Source organism: Ixodes scapularis, unplaced genomic scaffold (assembly GCF_016920785.2).
Source record: "Ixodes scapularis isolate PalLabHiFi unplaced genomic scaffold, ASM1692078v2 PGA_scaffold0__279_contigs__length_252992795, whole genome shotgun sequence".
Lineage (NCBI taxonomy): Eukaryota > Metazoa > Arthropoda > Arachnida > Ixodida > Ixodidae > Ixodes > Ixodes scapularis.
In genome coordinates, this window is record NW_024609835.1 from 57825157 (window position 1) to 57849640 (window position 24484).

Here is a 24484-nt window from a genome sequence, read left to right on the forward strand (position 1 = left end):
GAGTTACATCAGGTTCACGGTGAAAGAGAGAAGCGCAAAAGACTATAGAAACATTTACGCTGATCGAAAGGGGCTTTAGGACTACCTAATAGATGGCGCCACAGTGCCAGCGTGTTGAAAGCCCCTCTAACCTGTGAAAACTGGCACGAGTGGCGCGCACGCGCCACTTCTGGGGAGAACATGGCGTCTAAAATCTAGCTCAGTGTTGCACTATGCCGCCATGATCTTCCCATGGGTAGGACGTTGCACGTGCCTCCGGCATCGACGCACCTTGCGTTACTTTTAAAATATGAAGTAAGCGTGTTACGAGAATAATCCCTGGAGAAGGAAAACAAGAGGGACAAAAGACAAACACAAATCTCCATCCACAACTAGGTGACTGGTGCGCGACCGAAAAAATCCGCCTGGTCCGGGTATCGAACCCGGGACCTCTTCATTACAGGTGGAGCGCTCTTCCATCTGATCTAACCAGGGGTTAGACGTCAATAGAGCAAACAGGTTTTATCAGCCGCCACCAGTCTAACACCAACAAGGGTGAAACCTTGCAGTTTAAGGTTATGATTATAATGCAATTAAATGCAAAGGTGCAAGCGAGCTGGACAGCTCGCTTGCACCTTTGCATTTAAATTGGATTATAATCAAAGCGTGTTAAGCGGCTATGCCCGAGTCCCACTAGAGCGACAAACAAACAAACGACAGTGACAAGCCTCAAAAGTTTGCAGCATGCTCGCGATGGTACCCTTTGCAGGCGTTTAGTCGTTCGGTGCTCGTGAAGTAAGCACGAGTGATTGCAAGCCTGCCAAAGATACCCTCGCGTGCATGATGCTCGTGTTTGAGCATAGCATCCTTCATTCTACAAAGACTGTCAAATCCCGAAAGTGTCTGGTTCGAGGCTTGTCGCTGTCGTTTGTTTCCGCTTGTTACTCTAGCGGCACTCGGGCATTAGAGAGGAACGCAACGCGCAGAGCGCAGTCAAACGCAAATGTGTGAACCAGACTTCGGGGACACGCCACCGTTTCCCATTTCTTACTTGACTCTGGCGGAATAGAGAGCACCGCAAGATCGGGGCCGCAAACGGACCTCTCACGAACGTACAAAAACGCGTAACTTGAGTATACAAAATGCAACGCCTCATTTTAGCCACCTACACATCCATATGGCACGTTGATTCACGAGGGTGACATGATGCTATAGATCAACAACACCGCTGGAACATATCACCAGCAGCAACACCCTCACTAATCACCAGTAAAAAGTGAGCTGAGGAGGGGCTTGTCGCTCTTTCTTCGAGCGTGCTTCGTGTTGTTTGTCAAAAAAGAACAAGTGCAGAAATCATCCGCGAAAATATATTTGAACTTAGAAGTAGTAATGCGCTTAACTCTGACCGAGAAACTGACTGAAGACAGGATTGTTGGCGGTTGGTTCGCACTTTGGCGACACCGTGAAGAATGATGAGCTAACTTTCGACTGGCGTGACTAAAGCAACCCAGGTTGCCGATAGCGGTTTTTACAGCGGAGCCGTTAAGGGCTAGTTTCCCCAGGATCGTGTCCCCCGCAAAGAAATTAAGACACCGAGCTCTTGACACCTACCGCCATTTATGAGCGACGGCAACAAGGCACGTATCTGGTTGCCGCCGTCGCTCATAGATGGCGGCAGCCTTTTCGCTCTGGCTTGCGGACTTGCGGCCGGCCATTACTTTCCGTTGTACAGCTCCACTGGTCTTCCTTCTTCACCAAAATGGAAAAGCTGGAAGTCTTTTTTTTTTTTTTTTCCTACCTACAAATGTAATATTTGCGCTATGGCAACCAGACCAATGCTTTTGCCGCGTAGCTTGATAAACTTGCAAAAACTGAATACAACATCCCAAAATACGCACTTTTTCTGCATAAACAGCCTTTGTCATGTTGTTGCCTTTTTAGCTGAAGTTTTTTTTTCACGTTTCATGAACATATATAATTCGATGTGAAGTTATACGAGTACTGGGCCAGCCTCGAGTGTGCCGATTGCTGAGAGGCGATAAGTAGAACGCAAGTGTACATTGAAATACAAAAACAAAAAGTGTAAATACTTGCAGTTTATCTATGTTAACTCGAATCTAGAATCGTTACCGATTTATTATCGCGAGCTACGTAAATCCTGCCAGAAGAACAGCAACCAAAAACGTATGTGCATGTACACACACGTGTAACAGCCGCCAATTATTGCTATCAACGAAAGGACCCTACTGTTAGAATAGAAGGCGCGGGTAATTTTGGCCTAAAGGCAACATCTGCTTTAAAAAATGTTATGCGGACTTCGTAATTCCCTTAAGTGTTCTCACTGGTAGCAGCCTAATTGCGAAGAATCCCAAGACCGAGAAAAAAAAGCGACATGTAAGTGCTGTCTTTTTTTTTTTTTTTTTTTTTGTCTGTATTTGATTATACAGGTCAAGGCCAATAGGGCGATAAATGAGAAAAAAATAGAGTTTAAGACTCGGTCTCGGGATCTTCGTGATTACACTAAATTTACACCAAATATTACGTCATGATAGCAGCGATGGATTTCATACGCGCCCCGTCCCAGTTTCAATGCTGAGCGCCGGAATGATTTTCAAAATGTCATTAATGAAAAGGTAAAGAAGCGCAAGGTGTCGATAATTGTACTCCGCGACCCCTTGCTTGTACTCCGTTGTTCTTATTTGGGCCTAGTGATAATCAGATCAACTGCTCGACACACTCTTTCTTAGCTGTTAAAAAGTGCAATGCAAAGGAACCTGCGAGCCCACGTCACTGTAAAGAACGCAGGAATAAAATTACCGCAATCAACACCGCTCGAGAAACATCTGCACGCCCAGCATTTCCAAGAAGCGCAAAAGAGGTCAATCATTTTGGTAGAGAGGGACACACCCTGACACGCAAATGCCACCTGAGCTAAGACAATGAGCATGACACTTTGGAAGCGTATGGTCCCAGCGCACACTTTCGTTCCTGGATAGAAAATTTCTCTGGGTCCTGACATTAAATGGAGTTCTTCCGTAGAATATAATGACTGCTTCTCCGCCTGAGTGTTTCTCGGTGACACTGAGTTCTGTATGTTTAAAGACGTATAGAAAGACGGAACTAGTCAAGAGTTTGGATTCAACATAACGATAAACTAACATTGAACATTAATCTGTAGAGACTCAGTGTTCCGAAACACGTTAAAGTTGTCATGTACATCATCTCTTCGTGCAGTTCACTAGAATCACCTTGTTTCGTAGACTGGAGTGCTTGACTTTCAGTGACCTTTCCAGGGTGTAGACACACGGGGCGTTTTACAGTGTGCAGTTGAGTTAGGTTTAGCTGCCGGCCAAACCGAGCAGCATTGTTGCTCGGCTGGCCAACAAGCCCTGGTGCCAAGGGCCAAACCCGTTGGTCTCGCACGGGCGTTACGAAACACCTATCCTAACGTACTCACTTTAGTTCATTAGTGCACATCAACGCAGATGATACGCCAATCGGTATACGGTACAAAACAAACGTATAGCCCCCGTAATATTAAAAGTTGTATCAAATTATGACTTTCTCCGGTGCATCTCAGACACTGGTAGCACAGCGCTCACTTTGTACTTGGAACCCTGTTCGCACCAACAGGCTCTTGTTCATCTACCCCAAGCTCTACTTTACATTTATCTCAACCTCCCGGAACATATCGAACAACCTCCAAAAGGTGGCCGATTACATTAAGTTTTGGCTTATGGCACAACTTCCCCCTACCATCACAGACTAATCCCATTTTCTTTCGCAGGACCACGTTGAGTTTAACCTTCCTTTTTTTTTTTTTTTTTTTCAAGGGCACCCATATGGATCGCTTCTTCTCATTTGAATTCATTGATGTGGTGTTAAACTAGCTCGTTGATTGAGAGTCATAACGGTAAGGGGCAACCCTCAAGGCTCGCCTTGTAGGCCGCCCGTACCAGGCCAGAAGTAACGATACACACAATGGCCCCATTTGGACGGGCATTTTTCAGCCAAGAAGACCGACCACGTTCAGACCATGACCCTGAAACGGAGCTGCTGAGCCTCATTCCGCCGTATCGGAGTCGTCCTCGGCGACAGCCTTGTTGTCTCCGTGGAACGCCTTCTGGCTCAGTGCCTTCACCTTGAGCCTCCAGTACTTCCGCTGCAAGTCCGCGACGGCGTGCTGTTTCTTCAGCAGCTCGATCTTGAGCTTGTGCTCTTCCTCCGCGTGCAGACGCTGCAGCTCCGCCAGCTGGCGTTCTGCGAGGGCACGTGCCGCCGCGAAGTTGGCCGTCCTGCCGTTGTCTCGGCGGTCCTCGGCGGCGCCATCGGCAGAGCTGTCGTCGGCCAATTCGACGTTGGCGACGATCTCCTCGACCTCACCGTTGCTCTCCATCACCGGGGCCCCGGTGGCGGTACGAGCGTACGTGCGGGACACGCCGTCCGGAGACCTCGGGTTGATCCGCACGTCCAGGGGCTCCTCGTCGGTGTTTATGTGGCGGCTGTTGTTTCTAGCCGGCGTGCAGCTTCTGTTGAGGTTGGTGTGGCAGCCGTCCGACGAGCGAAGAGGAGAGTCGGGAGGGTCAGGCACCTCCACTTTGATACGGGGCAGGAACGGCGACGGGAGGCTGGGGAAGCCCAAAGGCTGCGGCGTGGACCGCAGGAAGAACTCCATCTCGCGGAACCGGTTGTGTTCTTCCGCTGCACGAAAAGGACAGAAGAGGAAGAGTACGGTCAGTAGATGATGGCGAATCTCGATCAGACAACATGTTCTTTTCCGAAAACATCGCGCAATCAATTCTTTTATTGATAAACTGGCTCTACTATGCTAGCTTGAAGAATCTGTAGCGTCTACCTTCCCGCAAAGTACTTGGGAGAGATCAAGAAAGTATCTGCGCTGTGGCACTGATCATGAAGCTTCACCATGTTGAATGCCGCAGCGTACTGTTTTTCCCTTCTTTTTTTTTCTTTTTTTTTTTTTTTTTGGGGGGGGGGGGGGGGGTTTAGACATATGTTTAGGCTCGTCCTTCGCCAATCTCCCCACGTAGATTGCAGTGATTGACTGTTCCAAGTTTTTACTCTTTTCCGGAAAGTAGACGCTCTATATTGCTTAGAGTGTATACAGAAGCTCCACAACAACAGTTCGGACGAAAGACCAATGACAAATAGAAGATTGGACAGTAAAAGCGCTTGTCCTGTCCAGTTTTCTATTTGTCCTTTGTCTTTGCAGCTATCTGTTTTTCTATCTTCAATGTGTAACCAACTAGACCATCAACGTATATTGTGCGCAGTAGATTTTGAATGAAAACAAAAATTCTACGACTGAAGAAAGTTGGGGTTAATTGTACGAACATTCGGTCGAGCAATAAAAAAATCGGTTTTCGAAGAAACACCAACGAAAACGTGCCCAATATTGTTCGAATAGTCACAGGTAATTTGATCGCCCGTTCGGCGTCGTTTTATACTATAGTCACCGACAAGATAAGAACGGCACGAAGGAGCTTCAGTGGTAACCCCTCCAGCACGAGCTTCCTAACTTCGACAATACCTTGGGGCGCCGCGTGCACCTCGAAAGCGCGCGCGGAGACCAAGCCCGGCGGAAGGCATGGAGCGCGTGCTCAAGCAATATCCCTTTGGCTGGAGCCCGTGCGTTCGAACCAGCCGTTTTCATCCTGTAAAGGGGTATTCACACGAGGGAGAAATCCCGGGGATTTCTCCCCGGCACGCGCATCCCACGACGAAAACGTCTGGCTTTGCCATGTGCAAAAGCCTCGCGTTTCGTCTCGTGATGCGCGCGTGCCGGGGAGAAATCCCCGGGATTTCTCCCTGGTGTGAATACCCCTTAAATGACTATGCGATGAAAAACTGAAAGAGAGGAGGAGGTGAGAGCGCGCGAGGACATCAGAACGCCGAGCTCTGGTTGGACTGATTAGTGGTTATGACTAAAGCTTGCTGCCTTTGTCTCCACTGGACTCGTCGAACGCGGTGGAACGCGGAACGCCGGGGTCCGGCATTTGGCTTTCGCGTTCGAACGCGTTCGACGGGCGCAGTGGAGACAAAGGCACCAAGCTTTAGTCATCACCACTAATCCCCCCAACCAGGGCTCGGCGCTTGTGACGTCCCCGCGCGCTTTCGCCTCCTCCTCTCCCTCAGTTTCTCGGAGCATACAACAAACTAAACACACATTTGCCGCTATACTCCCCTCAGTAACGGGGGGGTTAGTAGGTTGTGAGTGCGTCGTTTTTCCCGGTCACTCGAGCGCTTGTTACCATCAGGCTACCTATTGTACGTGCATAAAATGCAGCGCAATTAAACTGGCACAGCAAATCTCCACCATTTTTGCCTTTCAGATTAAAATCTAAAGTCGCGTGACGCGTTGCGACGCCAAGCGCGCCGCAGGATGCCCAAAGAGCTATGAGAGGACACGAGCAAGTTCTGCTGCCTATATTTAGGATAATCCGAGTTCGACGACTCGGCTCCAAAAACCGGAACGCTCCGAGTTGACGTGCTTTCAATTTTGACAAGGTTGGTCGCGAGCCTCTCCAATCCCACAAACAAGAGATGCACTCCATCCGGGCGGCATCAATGTCTCGCTGGCGTAAGTGGGGCCGCGCCACAGCAGACATGCACACACGAACGCAAACACAAAAGAGTGCCGTGAACTGGTTAGGCTTCGGTGGGGCTGTGGCTCACAAGACCATACACAGGCACACAGGCAACGCCAAATAAAGAGAGAAAAAAATGGAAAAGAAAACACGTACTACCGTGGGAGAATTCGACCGTACGATTTGTTGTGTAGTTTTGCCAAACTCTCGCGGCTGCGCGGTAGTAGTCGCTCCGCCAGACTTTAAGTTTATGAAGCCTCTCCTCCGAAGCCAATCGATCAACTTTCGTGCGAGCGCGGCATTCCAATTTAAGTCTGCTTTGTGACTGGACAATCAACTTGTAAGAAACATATAAAAAGCCATTCCGAGCTGCGCTTCACTTATCTTCGGTCGTTGTCCCGGGGAGAAATCCTCGTAAGTTTTTGATACTCTTAATACATCGATCTCACCAACCAGCTTGACTACGCCACCGCTGCCGCAATGCATCGAGGGAACTGTAGTCTTTCTACACGTGCGACGACCTGGCTGGAGCTCTGGGCGTGCAGGGCACGAACAGTCTCGTGCACTGCCGATTGCCTCCTGTGAACTAAAGTTATGACTGCCTCGCGCATGCGTCGAATGCTTGGTAAGATCGGTCTATTCGAGCGGATCCTCAAAGGCATTAGCAAGCTCCATCTCCAAAACAGGCTTGGGGGCGCACAAGAGCGCTCTGCCTGGGTCGTCTCAGGTTCGAACGTTGGAGTAAAGACGCGGGAACGTTAAACTCCCCAATTCCATCGCAAGGAATGGTGGTGGCGCAAGCTTGTCATGCGCTTGCGTGTAAGCCTTATATCGGCACCGCCTTTACGTCGAAATATTTGACATGCTCAGTACGTAAAACCCAATTGGGGCTGGTCCAGAGAATCGCTGCTAGCCTATCGTTCCTCCATTCTTCGCTGTGCTTAATTTGTTCTTGTTGTGCCTGTAGTAGATGCAGTAATTGCAGTTGTAGTAGTAAACTGCAATGCTTTCAGGATCAGTGAGTGTAGCACAATTTCCATTTGACAAATGAGACCGCCGAAATATGACGATAACTCACTCGGCGGGCTCTAAGCATCCTAGGAATCTATAAATCATAACGACGCGCGGCCTGGACCTGTGACCAATGAAAACGTGACATTTCGTTGACATTGCGAGCGCTGTTATTACAAAATGCGTATGCTTTTGTAGACCATAAAAGCAAATAATAGTAGTCGGAAAATGTTAATATTTCGCGGAGAGGAGAACATAATACTGCGCGCTCGCTGGGTTGAATTGTAGTCCAGGCTGTATGGGCAACGGGCCGCGCGCCCATACAGCCAGGCTGTATGGGCAACGGAGGTGCGAGGATCCTTCGCTTGTTATTGGATGATAGCGACTCTGGTTTAGGAACATGTTCCTCCCATCGCCGGAGATCACCTCGGTGTGCTGCGATCTTTGATTTTTTTTTTTTTTTTAATAGGGATATCGGCCGCGTATCGTCATGATTTAGGGATATCCAGTATGCTTAGAGCCAGCAGAGTGAGTTATCACCATACTTAGGCAGTTTTAAAAATTTCCTCATGGCACCTTTAATAAATGTACAAACAGTCATTTCTGGTACGCGTATAATGATTATTTTTTTTTACCGCAGTCTGATGATCTTGTATGTTGTAAACACTTTTACATTTCTTGTAGCTCAAGTTTTTTTTTTTTTTTTGCCTTTTTCCAGGGGAGGCTGGAGTTGCGTGCCGAACTAACAAAATAATATGGTGCAACACCAGCAGAGATAATGAATTTAGAACAAAGGCAAAAGATGAGTTTCACGGCAATAAGTACACGTCAATTTATAGCCACATGAAATAAATTCGAGCCCCTTATGGAGCGACACGAAGGCTGCTTGGGCCCAAGGCCTTATTCACTCATACACGTATGTCCAGCCTCGTGTAGTCACTCTTGCTGGAAGAAACCATCATTGAAAACAGGTTAACTAAAATTGTTTGATGAGCGCCAGAGGAGGCAACATTCCGAATTTTCATCTTATAGATTTTTTGACGCGGAAGGTGAAGTACAGCGATGCACAAGCCTGGAGCAATCGGAAGAAGCTCTTCAATAGAAAATTTACGCATCTACCGCTAAAGTAAAAAAAAAAAAATCCTTTGCAAAAGGGTTGCACAGTACACACGATAACGCAACACCATACTTCCGGATTCTCAAACTTGTTCCTTGAGAGGGCATTCAAATACACCTTGCAGCCGATTTTTTTTCCGCTCCGATAAATTTAAAGTTAGAACACTCGCATTCGTGTCCATGGCCGGTCAGCGAAACAGCATTCCTCACGCTCGCAGGTACATGTACACACAGGTACACACACGTTACACACACACACAAAGAAAGGGAGACATACCCAATAATATTGAAATACGAGAAAGCTTGTATTCAGATTACACACACCGGCTAAAAAGAAATTAAAAAAAAAACGGGTGCCCGAGAAGAATCCGCGCGACGTCTATTAAATAATGCTCGGTACGGATTTCCATCTCAGAAAGCTCCAGCAGGCCATAAAAAGAAACAAAATCGAAGCTTTGGAAAATACCGAGCCTGCCTCCACAAGAGTCGATCTCTCTCTTGAGGCAGAGATAAGCCCAGAGGGAAAGATGGTCCGCAAAGGTAATCATGACTTCTTTGAAAATGCAAAGCCACGCTCGCAGAAGGTCAGTTGTGTCCCGGGCTGCCTCATGGTAATGCGGAATGTGGACTTTAGTGCCGAATCGTGCTCGTCGCGAGCGAACGCTGCGGCACTGCATCGAAAACAGGTCCTGTCGTATGCCTGGCTAGCAAATATAGTGTCTCGTTCGCTCGCGACCGTTAAAGACCCGATCCGGTCTCTACCTCGTTAAGTTCTTCAGGATAAGAAATGCAACGTGTCCCTAGTTCTTTTGAGTTTTTTTCCTTTCGGGCACGCGCAAAAGAAAACTTGCCTTTAAACGACCATAGTTACTCCGAGCCGATTAAACATTTTCCCCGCTATTAAAGGGGTCATGAAACGATATCGGGTCGGAATGTTCATTACAGAGGCGTACTGGTCCTGGTCTGGCCCAAGTATACCCACACAGAACACCACTGATTCAGAAGCTTCTTTGTGGCGATGAAATTACGAGGATAAAAGCGGACTATTTCTTTCAGTCTTGCCTTCGCAAAGAATGTTATCCCATAAAAGGCGAAAGGTCGCGAGATTTATCTTTGGGCCTCGCACGCGACCAACGAGGCTGTATTTTGCAGGCCTGCCCTAAGCGCTTCGGATGCGAAACCTAAGCGCAGTTCACAAATACTACATAGACCATTCCGATAACGAGCTTCTTCTGACCGCGGTGCCATTTTAAACGTTCGTGCGTATTTAAACGTTCGTGCGATTCGCTCGCTTTCCCAAGCAACGAACATCAGCGTCCTATAAACCTTTGCTTCGCTTGTCAACCAGGGCGGAAAATGCTGAGTCACCGAGCTGCGCAGACGTATACGCAGCGTCCGATATACAGGTTGCACGAACGTTCCGCATGCCACGTTGAGCGTTGGCATGCGGTCGGACCTAAAGGGGCCATGAAAATTTCACCTTCTTTCTCCTTAGCTTGAATGCTCAACTCAAAAGCGATTTGAGAACTCACGTCGTCGCGACGTGCTTGGGCACCGGTGCGATGACTCTGAGCTTTCGCCGTTGCTTTTTAAGCGCACCATGGAGCTTGCCATCGGGGAGTGATGATAAGTTCCGTCAGGGCACTCTTTGGCCACGAACACGAACACAAATATTCGTCGACGGACTGATTGTCGCCGAGCGCCTACGTCCGAGTGACGCGATTCTCGTGTTTAACGCGTGAGTTGGGGTTGGTTTACGTGCTCTGGATACAGCGGATGTAACGTAGTGAAAAGGCGGAGAGCTTTAGAAGGAAAAGAGGTACGAAATAGTCCGCTATATCAATGTTTCTACCGAAAAGCTGGCCTTCGGCTTTCTACCCTCTTTTGTTTTCCCGCTAAACGATATGCGATTAATAAAGCCCCAATCTAAAATCATTTACCCCAGCCTAAAATTCATTACATGGCCCCTTTAATGCGAAACGGAGCATGGGCAGTGGAGAGTGCACGCTGGGCTGTTGATTTCTAAACATTGGTCTGGTGTATTAAACGTGTTTCCTGGCGGCCATAGCTAAGTGCGCCAACGGTGAACGCGTGCTGACATCGAGCTTCCACAGTTTTTTTTAAACGTGCATTCCGTACCATCAAGATTGACGGTCTTAGCAGCATATTAATGTGAGCGCTCGTTCTGGAGCATACGCTCTAAACATCGCCCCCAAATATGGCGTCCAGTAAATACCCTCTATAGACGTGTTTCGTTTCGTTTCCTTCTCAGTCACGTGGGTTCCGTTTCTGGTATGCGGGACGAAAAAATAATAAAACATTTAAACCTGGAATTTGGAAGAAACTATAGGCAAGGGAAAACAAGAATGTGGGACAATCACGCATTTTTCATGAAGTTATTCCAGCGGCGTGGAGAGATAAGAACGATGTTTTGACGCATACCAGAAGTGACGACATTCAAGATGGCTGCGCCCTTCTGGAAAGGTGCATACGTGGGCTAAAGTTTCACATTCAGAGCACAACACTCAAAAAAAAAAAAAAAAATTGGCCGATTTTAGAGCCTCACAATTTTCACCTGCATCCGATAACGTCTTGACTCGTACAATTTTAATTTAATAACGACCGCTGAGCGCTGAGGTCTCACTAAATATATATTTCCTCTTCTAATTAGCCTTTAAAAAAATTCTGGCTGGATTACTTATTTGTTTATATATTTTAAATTGGCCTTAACTCCTGCACGGCTAACCAGACATGTACGTAACGCGTTACTAGGAACGAGTTACTCCTACCTAGTTACTTTTTTGGTAACGAGTAACCTATTATTTTTTTTTAGAAAAGGGACGAGTATCGTACTTAGTTACTTTGAAGGCCAAGTAAGGAGTAACGGTATTTCGCTAGTTTTGAGGAGTTACGGGTACGACACCGTTTGAACAGCCTCGTTTTAATTCTAACCTGAGTACGCGTCTATTGCGACAAATGCAGATGGGCAACCCGAAAAACAACTAGACAGTATGACAGTATTGCAACGTTTGTCGCTGAACACGTCAGTCGAACTCTTGTTGTGTTCGTTCGTTTTGTTATCGTTCCCCATCTCCGGGTTTACAAGATGTCGATGTCTTTCACCCAGCGAACACAATAATGTTCGTTGGTTGAACCTTCTAGAACCGTGAAAACAGAATATAAACCCGGAGGCTGCAAACGCGGGAAAACACAGAACTATTATGAACTTCGAACTTTAGAAGCAGAACGAAGAAAAAAGAGGGCGGAATCTTAGATTCACCAGCTCTTCCTGGAGCACAACACCACGGTTCCTTCGAGCGCGTCAGTAGAAAAACTCAGCAGTGCAGCCATAGATGTATTCTTACGGAAGAGGGGAAACATAACTGAGGAAAACATCGATGGGCAGCTACTGCTTAAAAGGACCATGAAATGAGCTTTTTACTTTTGCCAAATAACTTTTACATTAAACCTTCAATGTTCACTGAATGCCGAACAGGCATCCGTTTTTGTTTCGGTTTATTAACTTCTACACAAATAAATTAATAAAATATTGACTTTTTCTTTCTCTCCAACTCACCGCAAAACAAGCTGCGGCGTAATTTTGACGGTCGTGACGTCCGCCGGCACCGGAACTTATCTCGGCAGTAGGAGAATGGCAGCGTTAACGAAGGCGAGTTAGCGGTGTGCCGGTAGGTTCCACTGTGCTGATGGCGCTGATGCCACCGACTCTCTCCTGTTCGGGGGGCGACGGAAGCCGAAGTGTAGGAATCGCTTCGGGTTTCAGGCGGCCGGGGGGAAGGGGGGGGGAGGGGGGGGGGGGGGGCTTTTGGAACCTGTTTGCATTCGTGGAGAACACTGTGAATACGGCTGTAATCACACTCGGTGTCAAAATGCTCCGCGCATACACGAATGCCCTTAGACCCGGCGTCCCTTAAACCGATGAGCCTGCAGAAGGCGCTTCGACGTGGTTCATCGGGTAGCAAGCGTTTAATCTGCAACTGTTTCTTTTAACCACCGGACTGCAGAAACTGTGATTCGGGCACTTCGGTACGCTGCACCCTCTCGGCATGGCGACCGAGCGATCGATCACAAACAATGTAAACGCTACTCGAGCAGCAAAAAAACGAAAGTCTGCTCTGCGAGCGCGACCAGGTGCAAACCCGGGCAGCAGACGACGCTCGGGGGTTGACTACGCAGGCGCAATCGGGTGTTTCTCTTGCTTGGTTTACCACACGATAGATGGCGCTTGGCTCTCAGCATTATCAAATTAGGCAATTTTCGTCACATTTCTAATTAATCTACAAAACGTGGATCTGAATATTATTTAACAAAACTTTTAGGAAGCATTTCCCGGCAGTGCTAGCCAGGTATGCTCTTACCCAATAGGCGACGTGGATTTGGCTGACGTGCTGCGGTTCCGCGGAAGTATCGCAGTGAAAAGGCTGAGAGCTTTCGAAGAAAAAACGGTGTAAAGGAGTCAGGTTGTCTTTTAACAGTTCTATAGCGAAAAATTTTTTTGGACTCTATTTTTGTGTTCTGGGTTTTTTTTTTTCACACCTTTTACGACGTGCGAAGGATGAAATTCGATTTCAAGATCGTTTCATGGTCCCTTTAAGAGCAACGACCAGTGAAAAGAAAACAATAAACCATAAAAAAGGCAGCTGTGTATTTGGTCGTCAAAGTAACGAGACAAATAAGTCGTTACTTTTGAGGTAAAGCAACGCGCTCCTTTCGAGAATTGGTAACGAGTAACGTATTTAGTTACTTTTGGGGATAACGTCTACATTTCTGGTGCTAGTGCTGGAGCAGACAGGGGTAACTTTATTTTTAATAGTTTTCCTAACCACCCAAACTCGAAACCTGTTAATGTTGCTGTTTACTTGTCCACTCCCCCTAGTGATCCAGTCTATATGCACCCTTGCAGCGCCTATCACCCAGGAGAAAAATGCCAAGTCACTTGGCTATGGCAATGCCACGTAAAAGACAAGGCCTGCGAATGACATCATCATTAGTGGAATCCCGAACGGTATAATGCGGAGCGCAAGTTCGTCTGCTTCTTCAGTAAGGGTTGCGGTGACGTCAGAACGTCGAGCTCCGATTGGAAGTATAGTGGGTAGACCTCAAGGAAGCTAGCCTTGAGGTCCACCCACTATCCATCCATTAGAGCCAATAAGAGCTGGGCGTTCTGACGTCAGTCAAACCGCAATACAAGAAGCAGACAAACTTGCGCTCCAAATGGACTCCCCCCCCCCTCGTCCCCAGTTACGTAGTTAACAAATCCAATATAATGGATGAAAAAAAAAGAAGAAAAAGGCACGAGATTACAACTTGGAACAAGTAAAAGAATACACAAAAGGCAAAACAAGATTGCTATTCAAAACGTGAGCTTCTCCCAGAGGTGTGGCAAGAGCAAAACGATGTTTTCCCGCATAGTGGAAGTTCCGCGATTCAGGATGGCGGGGCCCGCCTGGAAAAGGTCTACAAGAAGGCTGCCGAGTCAGACATTAGGCTGGAAAATTGTTCGTCCTCGTTCTCCAAGAAATTTCCGCCGTACACGGGGCGCGTCCCTGTATCTCGGGACGACACCTGAGCCGGGCCACTCGAGCAGACGTCGTCGCGCACTTATCAACTGCAGAATGAACGGCGACGCTATCTGCGGATTCGCTGGGTTCTCCGCTGTCCTCTCGACACGTATCTCACTGTCCTCGGCGCACTTTCCTCTCCTTTCTCCCCGAGTTTGCCTTTAATTATTTTTTTTGTCGGTATCGAGTGCGCGTTCAGATACTTATTCAAGGGTGAAGAGGAGTAAGCCACGTCGAGGGTCGGCCGTGTGTGTTCCTGCGCACGTAGGGGTAGATATAGTAAAAGCAGCTGCTGCGAACCAGTAAGAGGATTTGCAAATCAAGGTTTAAGAAACTGAAGAATTCGACATGTCTTCGCGTAAATTTTGGAGTAAAAGCTGCTACATTTATTGCGGGGATTCGAAATATTAATAGAATATTTTTAAAAAAAGCTTTACGTAGAAGGGAAGGTACTTATGCGAGTGAGTGATTCTTGTATAGGACAAAAGGGCTAAAAAGACGGCAGACATGTTAAAGGACGACGAACGTCACACGGCACTACTTGCAAATAAAGCTTAATAATAAAAAAAAAAACATACACGCCGTGATGTCACACGTCTTTTTGATAACACGGTGTATACGCTTTTTTGTGTGCATGTGTGTGTGTGTGTGTTTTTTTTTTTAATTAAACTTTAGTTGCAAGTAGCGCTCTGTGGTTTTCGCCGTCCTTTAACTGGACCGTTAAAATTTTAAAAAACAACGTATACCGAATAGTTCGAATTCTTAACAACAACTCATTGTCACCTACGACCTCGTGGATCGTGGACAGCAGCCTATAAGGTCGCAAAATCGCTGGCCGCGATCCACAGGGAACCAGAGCAAGCAATGCATGCCAGGACACCTAGCCACACCCTGTCACTTTTAAATTTTTAAATTATCGACGACTTGTATTTAAAGCGTCTTTAAGCTGAATTGATCTTCGATATGTCGCTCTATTGGCGACGTGAGCAATTGAAAGCGTTGCTGTGATCGGCCTTCCACGATTGGCCGAATGCGTACTTTGACCGCAGCAAAGGATCTCATACGAAAGTAAAGCCCGGTTCAGACAGTTGCGTTTGACTGCGTTTCACTGCGTTGCGGCTGCAAGAAACCAGGACATCCCTGCTGCTTATATCGCGTGCCAAGATGATTCTTTGAATTGGGTTCCACGCTTTATACGAAGCACAGATGTGCCGGTGACTCGCTTTCGGTTCTCGGTGCAACGCAGTCAAACGCACTCTAACGCAAGTGTGTTTAAGTGTAATAGAAGAACTTAACTTTTGACAGAGTTGCCAGTGTTGGTTTCAGAGCGCAACAATTTCAAGCTTCCATCATGTTCATTACAAACACCATTGAGCTTGTTGTTCGCAAGGTAATGACGTCACAAGAGGGAACCCATAAGAGAGCGCCACAAAAAAAAAACATCTCGCCGCAAAGCTACCAGAGCGAGCTAGCCCGCGCTCCTGGCTTTGAGACGTGCATTTCTAGCGCGAGTGCTCGTTTTGCGGAAGAACGCTTCGAAGCAGCGATATTGCGACCTCTTGTGCTTGTGGCATTGGCGGCAGCCTCAACTTAAAGGCCAAAAACCAGACACGAGCTTCTGCGAGGCAGAAGATCCTCCTCAAACTGGGAAAGGAGGAAACAGGCAACGGTGGGCAGGGTAGAAGGGAGGAGAGGAGGAAGCGGGGAAAACGTGGAGAGCGCGAACAGGTCGCCGGCCTTTAAGGATGAACGAAGTATTGGCAAGTATTGGCCTCGAGACCCAGATTGATGTGAGTGGAAGCGTGCTTTTGTTTATCCGTGGTTCTCCATGATGCACGTGGTGATTCCATCTGTCCAGAATACGGGTAGAGACAAAGCATCCGCACTAAAAACAGAGCGCACGGGCAAGGGTAGAGAGCACGAGCTCTTAGCAGTTGATTCCAGTGCGCGAGCGCTGCATTGGCGCCTCCCATGGCTTCGGCCTTGCGTGCGTCGTTTTGTTCGGAGTGAGTGTAAAACAAAGCGTAATTCTGCTTTTCACCACATGAGCCGCGTCGATCGAATCTCGAGGCGATTAGTTACCGAACGCTAAAGAACTTCAGGCAGTGGTTCATTATGTTCGCACTTCTCGTTTTCTGATTCGTTCTTCGGCGTTTTCATCGACTACTTGCACAACCTCGTTTGGAGCGCGGGGGAGCAGACGTGAGTGGCTGTCTACTCTCGACACCGTACGGCACTTGCGACGCGAGGGACTGCGGACATCGCGGTGTTACTCCGCAGTACGCAGAGCCTACACGATTTCTTTAAACGTTCCGTTCGTTTTTTTTTTTTTTTTTTTTTTTGTGTGTTGTGCGGTTTTAACACCGGTCTCAACGCCAACGAAAACGACGAAAACGTTTGTTAAACCGCAGTCCCCGCGAAATGCCCGGAGGGTGGCGCTTTAGTCGGCAAAATATAGCCGCGGGCGAAAACATCAAAAATTATGGTCTATAGACGATTTAGTAATCGCCTGGTAGACGTAGAGATCCAGCCAGACTGAACATCTTGATATTTTTGCTGCCCCCCTGTGTGCGCATCACGAGTCGCGCGGGCCGCGTTCATAGACAGTGCGTCATAGACGCGTTGAGGGAGTTTTGCATGGGAGCCGCCATAACCGACCTTCAATATTTGTTTCCTCTTGTTACGTTTACTTCACTTTATTATGACCACAGCAGGGCAAGTTATTGCCATTTTAGATTCTACTGTGTCCTTCTCCCTAGCGTTGGCCTTTGTATAAGCTCGTCAACGCCCGCTTCACTGGCTCGGCGTCTGGGTTAAAGACAAGATAAGGTCAGCAATGGCGGCCGCAATCTGGCGCGTGTGCAAAGAGTCTATAACTCGGTGAGAATAGTAATCCAAGTCATGTTTTAATGATCACCGACTACGAAGTGTCGATTGTAGTAATAGTAATATTTATGGTAGTTCAGAAGAGCCGCGGCGTCGATCAAACTTACAGTCGATGTCGCCAGCGACGCAAATACTGAGGCGCGCCCATGAACTGGGACGGTGCCATGTAGACGCCCGCGCAGAGAGCGAGAAAGAGGTATACAAAAAAACAATCATTTGGAGTTTGATTTTCGTCACTCAGCTCAAGACAGCTGCGACGTTTCCAAGCCAAAACACGGCAAACCCACTACAACGCAGATGAGAATGATTTAGAAATGTTTCTAACAGGGTGGCATTTCGATAAAATCAAAATAAGCAAGGTATCAGGTAGATGCGTGAGCCTTGACTGCCTCTAGAGAGCCTTTGACTTTTTCGGCAGCAACATTCACTCGTTTTATTAGTCTGGGAGAAATCTCGCTTCTGACATGCCATTCTCATAACCCGTCTAAAAGCAATTTCCCTTATGTAACAATGTCGTACTGTATTATGCCGACGAAACAAAGGCCAAGCTTGTTGGACGTACAAGTTAAAAAAACCTAACAACCTAGATTTTTTTGTCGCGTTTAGACAGAGTTTGCTTGACAAATGACATTTCGGCTTAAATCTTGTCACGTGAGATGAACTTTAACAATGATTCAAGCTGCCAAACGCGACCTTGAAACTGGAACTTTCGCAGGATTTGGTTTTATGAGAAATTCCCTGATGTATTCTTTTACGAGACGACGACGCATCAGGATTTTAGAAAATTAGTTCGCTGAGGACATACTGTATGTTCTAAAAGAGGTAGTTGGCATAAATCACTTTCAAAAAGTGTCACTTCGTCACTTTTCACGCCAGTCATGCCTTAAAGGGCATCTCCGCCGTAATTTTGATGGTCACCGATTTCTTTAAAATTTTCACCATGTATTTGGATGCCCTTCCTGAGCATGTGTACAAAATATCTCGGAAAAATATTAATTTTTTTTAGAAGAAAATGAATTTTGAAATTTACATGTACACACCCAAATCACTTGCTGCAGCCCTACTGGCAACACTGAGCACGAGCGGCACAAGGAGGCTGCCATGATGGCGCTGACGTTGCCGTGACGTCACATGTTGGTCAGGGTGCTCGCTTTGTAGCTAGTTGGTGCTAGCGACTGTCTGCTTTTTGCTTATGTTATCGGTTTATACAGTTATGTAAGAGCACGTAATGGCGACTGGAGGAAATTGGTGTTGTGTGTGGAAGCGTCGCTTGAAAACACGGTCTACTAAACCCGTCTATTGTCAGACCCCAAGATATAACAAAAAGTGCCTCCAATTAAAAGGCATAACGTCGATCAGTTTTTCTTGGCGTGCTAGCAACAAAAGCTGCCTTACCATTCCGCTTCGGAAGCGGCATCTGGGTCCACATGGCGGCGGATCACGAATGCAGCCGCCGCTGGCGGTTTTCTCGGAGGCGATGCCGGCGGATCGTATGAGAACGGGTTATCGTCATCGTCCTTAACATCTAGCAGCCTATCCTCATCGTTGCTCGATTCAGACGAGCCTGATAAGTCCATTTTTATCCGCGGCACGAACACAAAACAGTGACCTGCTGCCAGGCTGGCCAGGCTCAAACTGCACACCAAAATGGCGGACCAGTCGAGTGGCAAGTTAGTTTCGGTATCGGTTTCAGCATATTTTAACGATTATAAATTATGTAAACAGTTTTTTCATGATTTAACCGCTGCTATAGGCTAAATTTTTAGTACCCTTTCCGAAAATATGTTTTCATAGAAACACTTCCACAGACTAAGCAAATTTTGACATTTTTCACACTTTTCTTGACGCCACATGGAGTCATTTTCGTTACGGGCGTGGATAAGCGACTCCAGATAGATCTTGTGACAACTTGCCGTCGCTGAAAAACCATGCCTTATGTCTGCATGTTCTTTTTTTTATTTAGAAAACAGACTTCATATGTGCCTCTAGATAAGGAGAGCCAGAATATAATGACGCCTCCCTATCACTTTCAATCGACAATATCTCGACAGCTCTGATCTCGACAGCACATTGTGTAATTAGTACCATAGCGCTCGGCTGCACGAGTGTTCGCCTTAGAACAAAACGCAAAAAAAAAAAAAACGCTCAGAAAAGAAAAATAGCTTTGATGAGGACTGCGCACAAGTTGTGCGCTAAACTACCTTAGATTAACGAAACTTAAACCTACACTCGTCTGCGTTCTCCACCTTTATCGCGTGTTTGCTCCCTGCCGAGCTCGCCGCATATACATGTGACGGTCGGAAACGACACAAGTCATAGCAGCACGTACTCGAACCCCAAAGAGTCCGAAGTCTCCCCGAGCTTCAGGCATCGTTTGCTTAGTACGATGCCTGCCCAATCCCCTAGAAAGTAAAAAAAAAAAAAAAAAGAGACTGATACAGTAAGAAGGAACGCGACGCTACGCTATACTTCGTTCACCCTTAAGCGGGAAACACATGTACGACGAAACCTTCCGATCCGACGTGCGGACTGCCGGAATGACCTTGGGGGGAGGGGGTTTTCGTAGCATCGGAGAGCGTTGAAAACCCTCGCCACCGACCGTCGTATTGCGCGGTCGGACGTCGGATCGGACGGTTTCGTCGTACATGTGTTTCGCGCTTTAAGGGTGAACGGAGTTTAGAAACTGCAGCGCGGGGCTGACTTCTCAACAATCGAAATCCTTCCGTCGGTCGAACCGACATCCGCGCAGCAGCTGCCGCTAGCAATTCGTACTGCCCTGCCGTGTGTTGTCGGTATGAAGTCGCGCTCCCGTACGAAACATCTGCTCTCAGCTATATCTGCAAATCCCGCGCACCATAACAAAACGGAAAGGTCGTTTAGCTCTGTCTCCTTAGTTATAGTTATGCCTGTAACAATGCGCCATCATGCAGTCGGGTCCCAAAGCCCTAATTATTGGGCCCTCATTATCGCAATTTCTTCTCGGCCGAGCGAGTGCATCGACACCCCCCTAATAACGACGGGGGCGCTAAGCTTGGCTAAGTCCGTGCTCCTCTGCTCGTAGGTCGGTACTCGTTGTTTCGAATAAACTACAAAATGCGAAACTAAATCCGGGGACGGCAGTAATCTTTTATATTACGTTATCCAGCGTGGGTATGGTGCTAAGCGAGCGATGTTCAGCTTAATAGTACGGCGCAAGGTGGCTTAAAATGAAGTCAAAAAAGCTCTTAAAAAAAAAAAAAGAAAACCGCGTCTTTACGCCGTGAATGATGTTGATTGGGGCGAAGCTCTGGAGGTGCTTGTCTGCGTAGACGGTGAGCCGCAGCATGCCGAGCCTTTCGTTCGTTTTCATCCATGTCAGAAAGAGAATGTGTGGTATGGAACGTGGTTATATACGCATTTGAGCATGTGACCACAGCGTGACATGGATGAAAACGAACGAAAGGCTCGGCATGATGCGGCTCACCGTCTACGCAGACAAGCACCACCAGAGCTTCGCCCCAATCAACATCGTTCACCACGTAAAGATGCGTTTTTTTTTTTTTTTGTCCTATACGAGCACGGGAGCACGTGCTCGCGTGCTCTTGAGCACGAGCACCCGACGCCGGACATCGGACGGACATACGGACATGGCTAGCCCCTAAGGAGCTTCGCCCCTAAAACGAGTTCGAGGTAAATTTCGGAATATTTTCATCCCATGGATGCGGATATAACCTTCGTTTTCCTCGAAGATACAAATAAACCGGAAAAGAGAGGATAAACCTCCGACCAGTTGTTATGTAATACGAGGATCTTTCAGCCGCCAAGCGCCTGGCAAGCATGCAATTGCAAGCTTGCCAGGTATATTGCCCCCGCACTGACACCAGTCGTGGCGTCTTTTTCTTATTTTAGGAAAATAGCAAAAGAGTGCGCGTGAATACATTTGATAGGCGCTGAAGATGCGCAAGAGCAGAGACTCCGAAAACTCCTTTTATGACGTAACGCTCTGGGAAGGAGGGGCATCAGCGGTACTCTGAAAATCATTTTCTGCAGCCTCCGTGCACCAAGTTAAAAAAAATAATCTTAATAATCGTGGTCCTGGAGGCCGAATGAAGATGATTTAAGCATTTTTATTCAAATACAGAACCGCTTCAGTTTATCTTTGAGACAAACTTGCAGGGCTTGTCTGAAAATGCGCGCTTGTTATGGATACCAATCAGTTCGTTTGATATTACTGTGCTTTATAAATACTCACTTATATTTATTTCGGTGTCGATTGCGTAAATTGTCTCTTTATCTTAAGTAACTGTAGAAAACGGAAAATGTATGTTGAGTGGACACGGATGCCCGCGTTCACGCATATACAGTGCCACTCGAGGTGAGCAGTTTGGGCGGCAAGTATAACCTTCACGTTTTTTTCCCGAAAGCGGTAAAACCTCAGTGCAGGTCGACTAGGGGACACAAATTGGGGCAGAAATGATCGTAAAAACAAACAGGAAGCCACAGAGAAACAAAGACTTCAAAATCATCGTGCTTGACGCGGGAGAAGTCACAACACGCATGAGAGGGGGAAGCGAGTGGAGGAGAGTTGCATTAATAAGAGAAAGGGGCTTAATGTCAATTCGTATACCATTATCCTTCTACCCGAAAGCAAGACTCGCATGTCAGAAAGAGGCAGGACGAAAGAGTAATAGTGCAAATTGGCTTTTACAGATTAATTTTTCGGTCTTAAAAGCCTTTAATTTATAAACACCAAACGTCAATAGAAATTATGGCAAAGACTAGATTTTTTTTTTAGACTTCGCTTTTCTTTTTTATTTATTACAAGCGCGCATAGCGCACAAAGAGTTGTATGCTTACTTTCATAAGGAAACCATGTCGTTCGGATAAGCGAAATGGGGGTGACCGATCACTTACTGAGGGAATTAACAGTCGGCTGTTAAGGTTGCCAGCATACGCACCCGTCACATTGACAGTTTAGAAAAACGCTATTTAAAACGCACAAACACTCTGCCATGAACGTACCGAGGCACGCTGCTCTGAAGCCAGAGAACTAAGATTTCGGAGAAAACGAGACAAACTGGGTGTAGCGAGTGAACACCAGCTGGGCGGGTGCGAGGAAACAAAGGATCCTTCGGCGACATCTCGATCTGAAACGTACCCGAAACCGCGAAGGTTGCGACGGCTCCAGCGTGTTCCTCGTGGGCGTATCAGAGGGCGTGCCACAATATCCACTCGATGAAACGTTCGGACGACGCGATCGATACGATTCCTGCTCGTAGTTGCTCATATTTCATACTAGGGATATGTTGCGAACTTAGTCGAACTTCGAGGTTCGACTAGTTCTGCGAACCTTCGAACTTTTACCAAACTTCTACAAAGTTCGACCTTCGGACAGTGTTGCTCTAAATTTTACGCAATTCATTTTTATTTTATTTTTAATTTTGGGAAAAACATTGGTTTATAAAGTAGTCGGTTTTAGATTCCTTAAGATGGCTACCTATGTATAAGCAATATAAAAGGAAACCTGTGTACGCTTACTGCCCGAATTTGTTTATTAATGCGAAGCAATAAAGAAAGTATAATTATAATGCAATTAAATGCAAAGGGGCAAGCGAGCTGGACAAGAATGATGAATATAGTTCCTGGAGAAGGGGAACAAGAGGGACAAAGGACAAACACAAACACAAAGAAAGTATGGCGAATTGCTAGGTGATTGTGTTACATACACGAAATGTTCTAGCATCACAAACGCTTTGCAATACTCTGAGTTTCCAGACGCCTACGTTCATGGCGCTGTTCATCAGATAGTTTAACGCGAACCATGTGTATACTTGACAGTTGTTCCTTGAATGAAGCGATACTACCGCTAAGCGGGCTGATAAACCTGGCGACCTCCACGAGCCTTTGATACTGTCGAGCTACTCTACCTCAGTTTACGCAGGTGGTCGAGCTCCTCCTTGCCTACCCCTCTGGTCAATCCAACCAATCAGCGTCGAGCACCTACACCCCCCCCCCCCCCCCCCCCTTCCCACCCGTCAACCAATTACTGTCGAGCCTCGCGGCCATACTTTGATGTGGGCTTCACGAGGTGCCGAACGCCTAACCAAATAACGTTTCAGGTTAAAACAATTTACCAAGCAAATATTGCAATTTTCTCTCGCTGCGGTGCAATCAGTTCGTTCTCAATTTTTTCGTGAGTCGAAATTTAGTCGAATTGTATCGAACTTTGCAACAGAATCTCGAAAAACTTCAAACCTGGTATTGTTTTACAGCGGTTTGGAAATTATTGTCGACAAGTCAGCGCGAAAAAGAGAAATACAGTTTATTGACAAAGGGCGAAGGGGTTAGTCGCGCAGGTGGGGCTAGTTTACTACTTCGCATAGGGGAAGGGGGAAAGGGTAAGGTTCTTCTATATATATAAAAACAAACTCAATAGACCTTTTATAAAAAATTTCAAAAGGTCGCACGCGAAGCCCAGCGCGGTCCTTTTCCCCCGCGGCATCTATAGCACTCACACTGGAAAGAAAGGGTACGCAGTTGCTCGCATGGCTTCGCCCGCTCGCCTGCGACTCTACCGTCGCCTCGATCGTCTGCTACAACCGGTTCTGCACACCTCTCGGCATCGCGGACGGTGCTGCGCTTTTTGCAAAAGGTTTTTCCACAGCATCGTGTTTTCGCAGATTTTCTGGGGTCACGGAGAAGCGGCTGCACCCAAGTACTCGCATCTCTTCGCGCCTAAGCGCGAGGTTCCCAAAGATACCTGTGGGCCGTGGCTCATGCTTGAAAATATAAAAATGCAAGTAGTCGTTCTTTCAGCACCACAAACACACAAAAGAATGCAGCACACCTAGCGGCCGCAAACTGAAGCTGCGAAAAGGGGTCAGAGTAGGTTGTACTGCAGTAGCTAACAGGGTGCGTTCGAGCTTTGGTGTTTTTCAGTGAACCACTGACGCTCGCCTTTTCTCTTTCGACATTTTCGAGACGATAGTCAGATCTAAGTTCTAACGCGCCAGCGTGGGGACGAAAACGTTGATTTGAACGTTAATATATGTTGGATGTAGAATTTCGTTGTGCTCATCTTTAATTGGAGTAGTCGTGCATTAGAAAGAAGTCGCACGCAGTTCCACGCTAAAAAAAAATGCTAGTAATAATGGTAAGGTGGTCATTCAGAGCATGCCCAAGGGCTGATGTAAGCTTAAGCCAGGGTCACACTGCCCATACCATCATACAAAAGACAGTCTGCAAACACGAGTCAACGCAATATCCGTGGTTCGAATGCCGTGCACCAAGTTTTTTCCTGAACTCACTGCCATGCGGCATTCGAAG

The 24484-nt window shown here is 47.1% G+C and overlaps 1 protein-coding gene across 1 annotated transcript in view; it reads right to left on the minus strand.

Moving 5' to 3' along the window:
* Positions 1-1753: 1753 nt before the first annotated feature.
* The window catches only part of LOC8027995, a 38873-nt gene continuing 16142 nt past the window's right edge, over positions 1754-24484 (minus strand). The window contains exon 2 of the mRNA XM_002410141.5: positions 1754-4680. Within this exon, the coding sequence (XP_002410185.2) occupies positions 4043-4680 (638 nt within the window). The 3' untranslated portion in view covers positions 1754-4042. The remainder of the gene's footprint in view (positions 4681-24484) is intronic.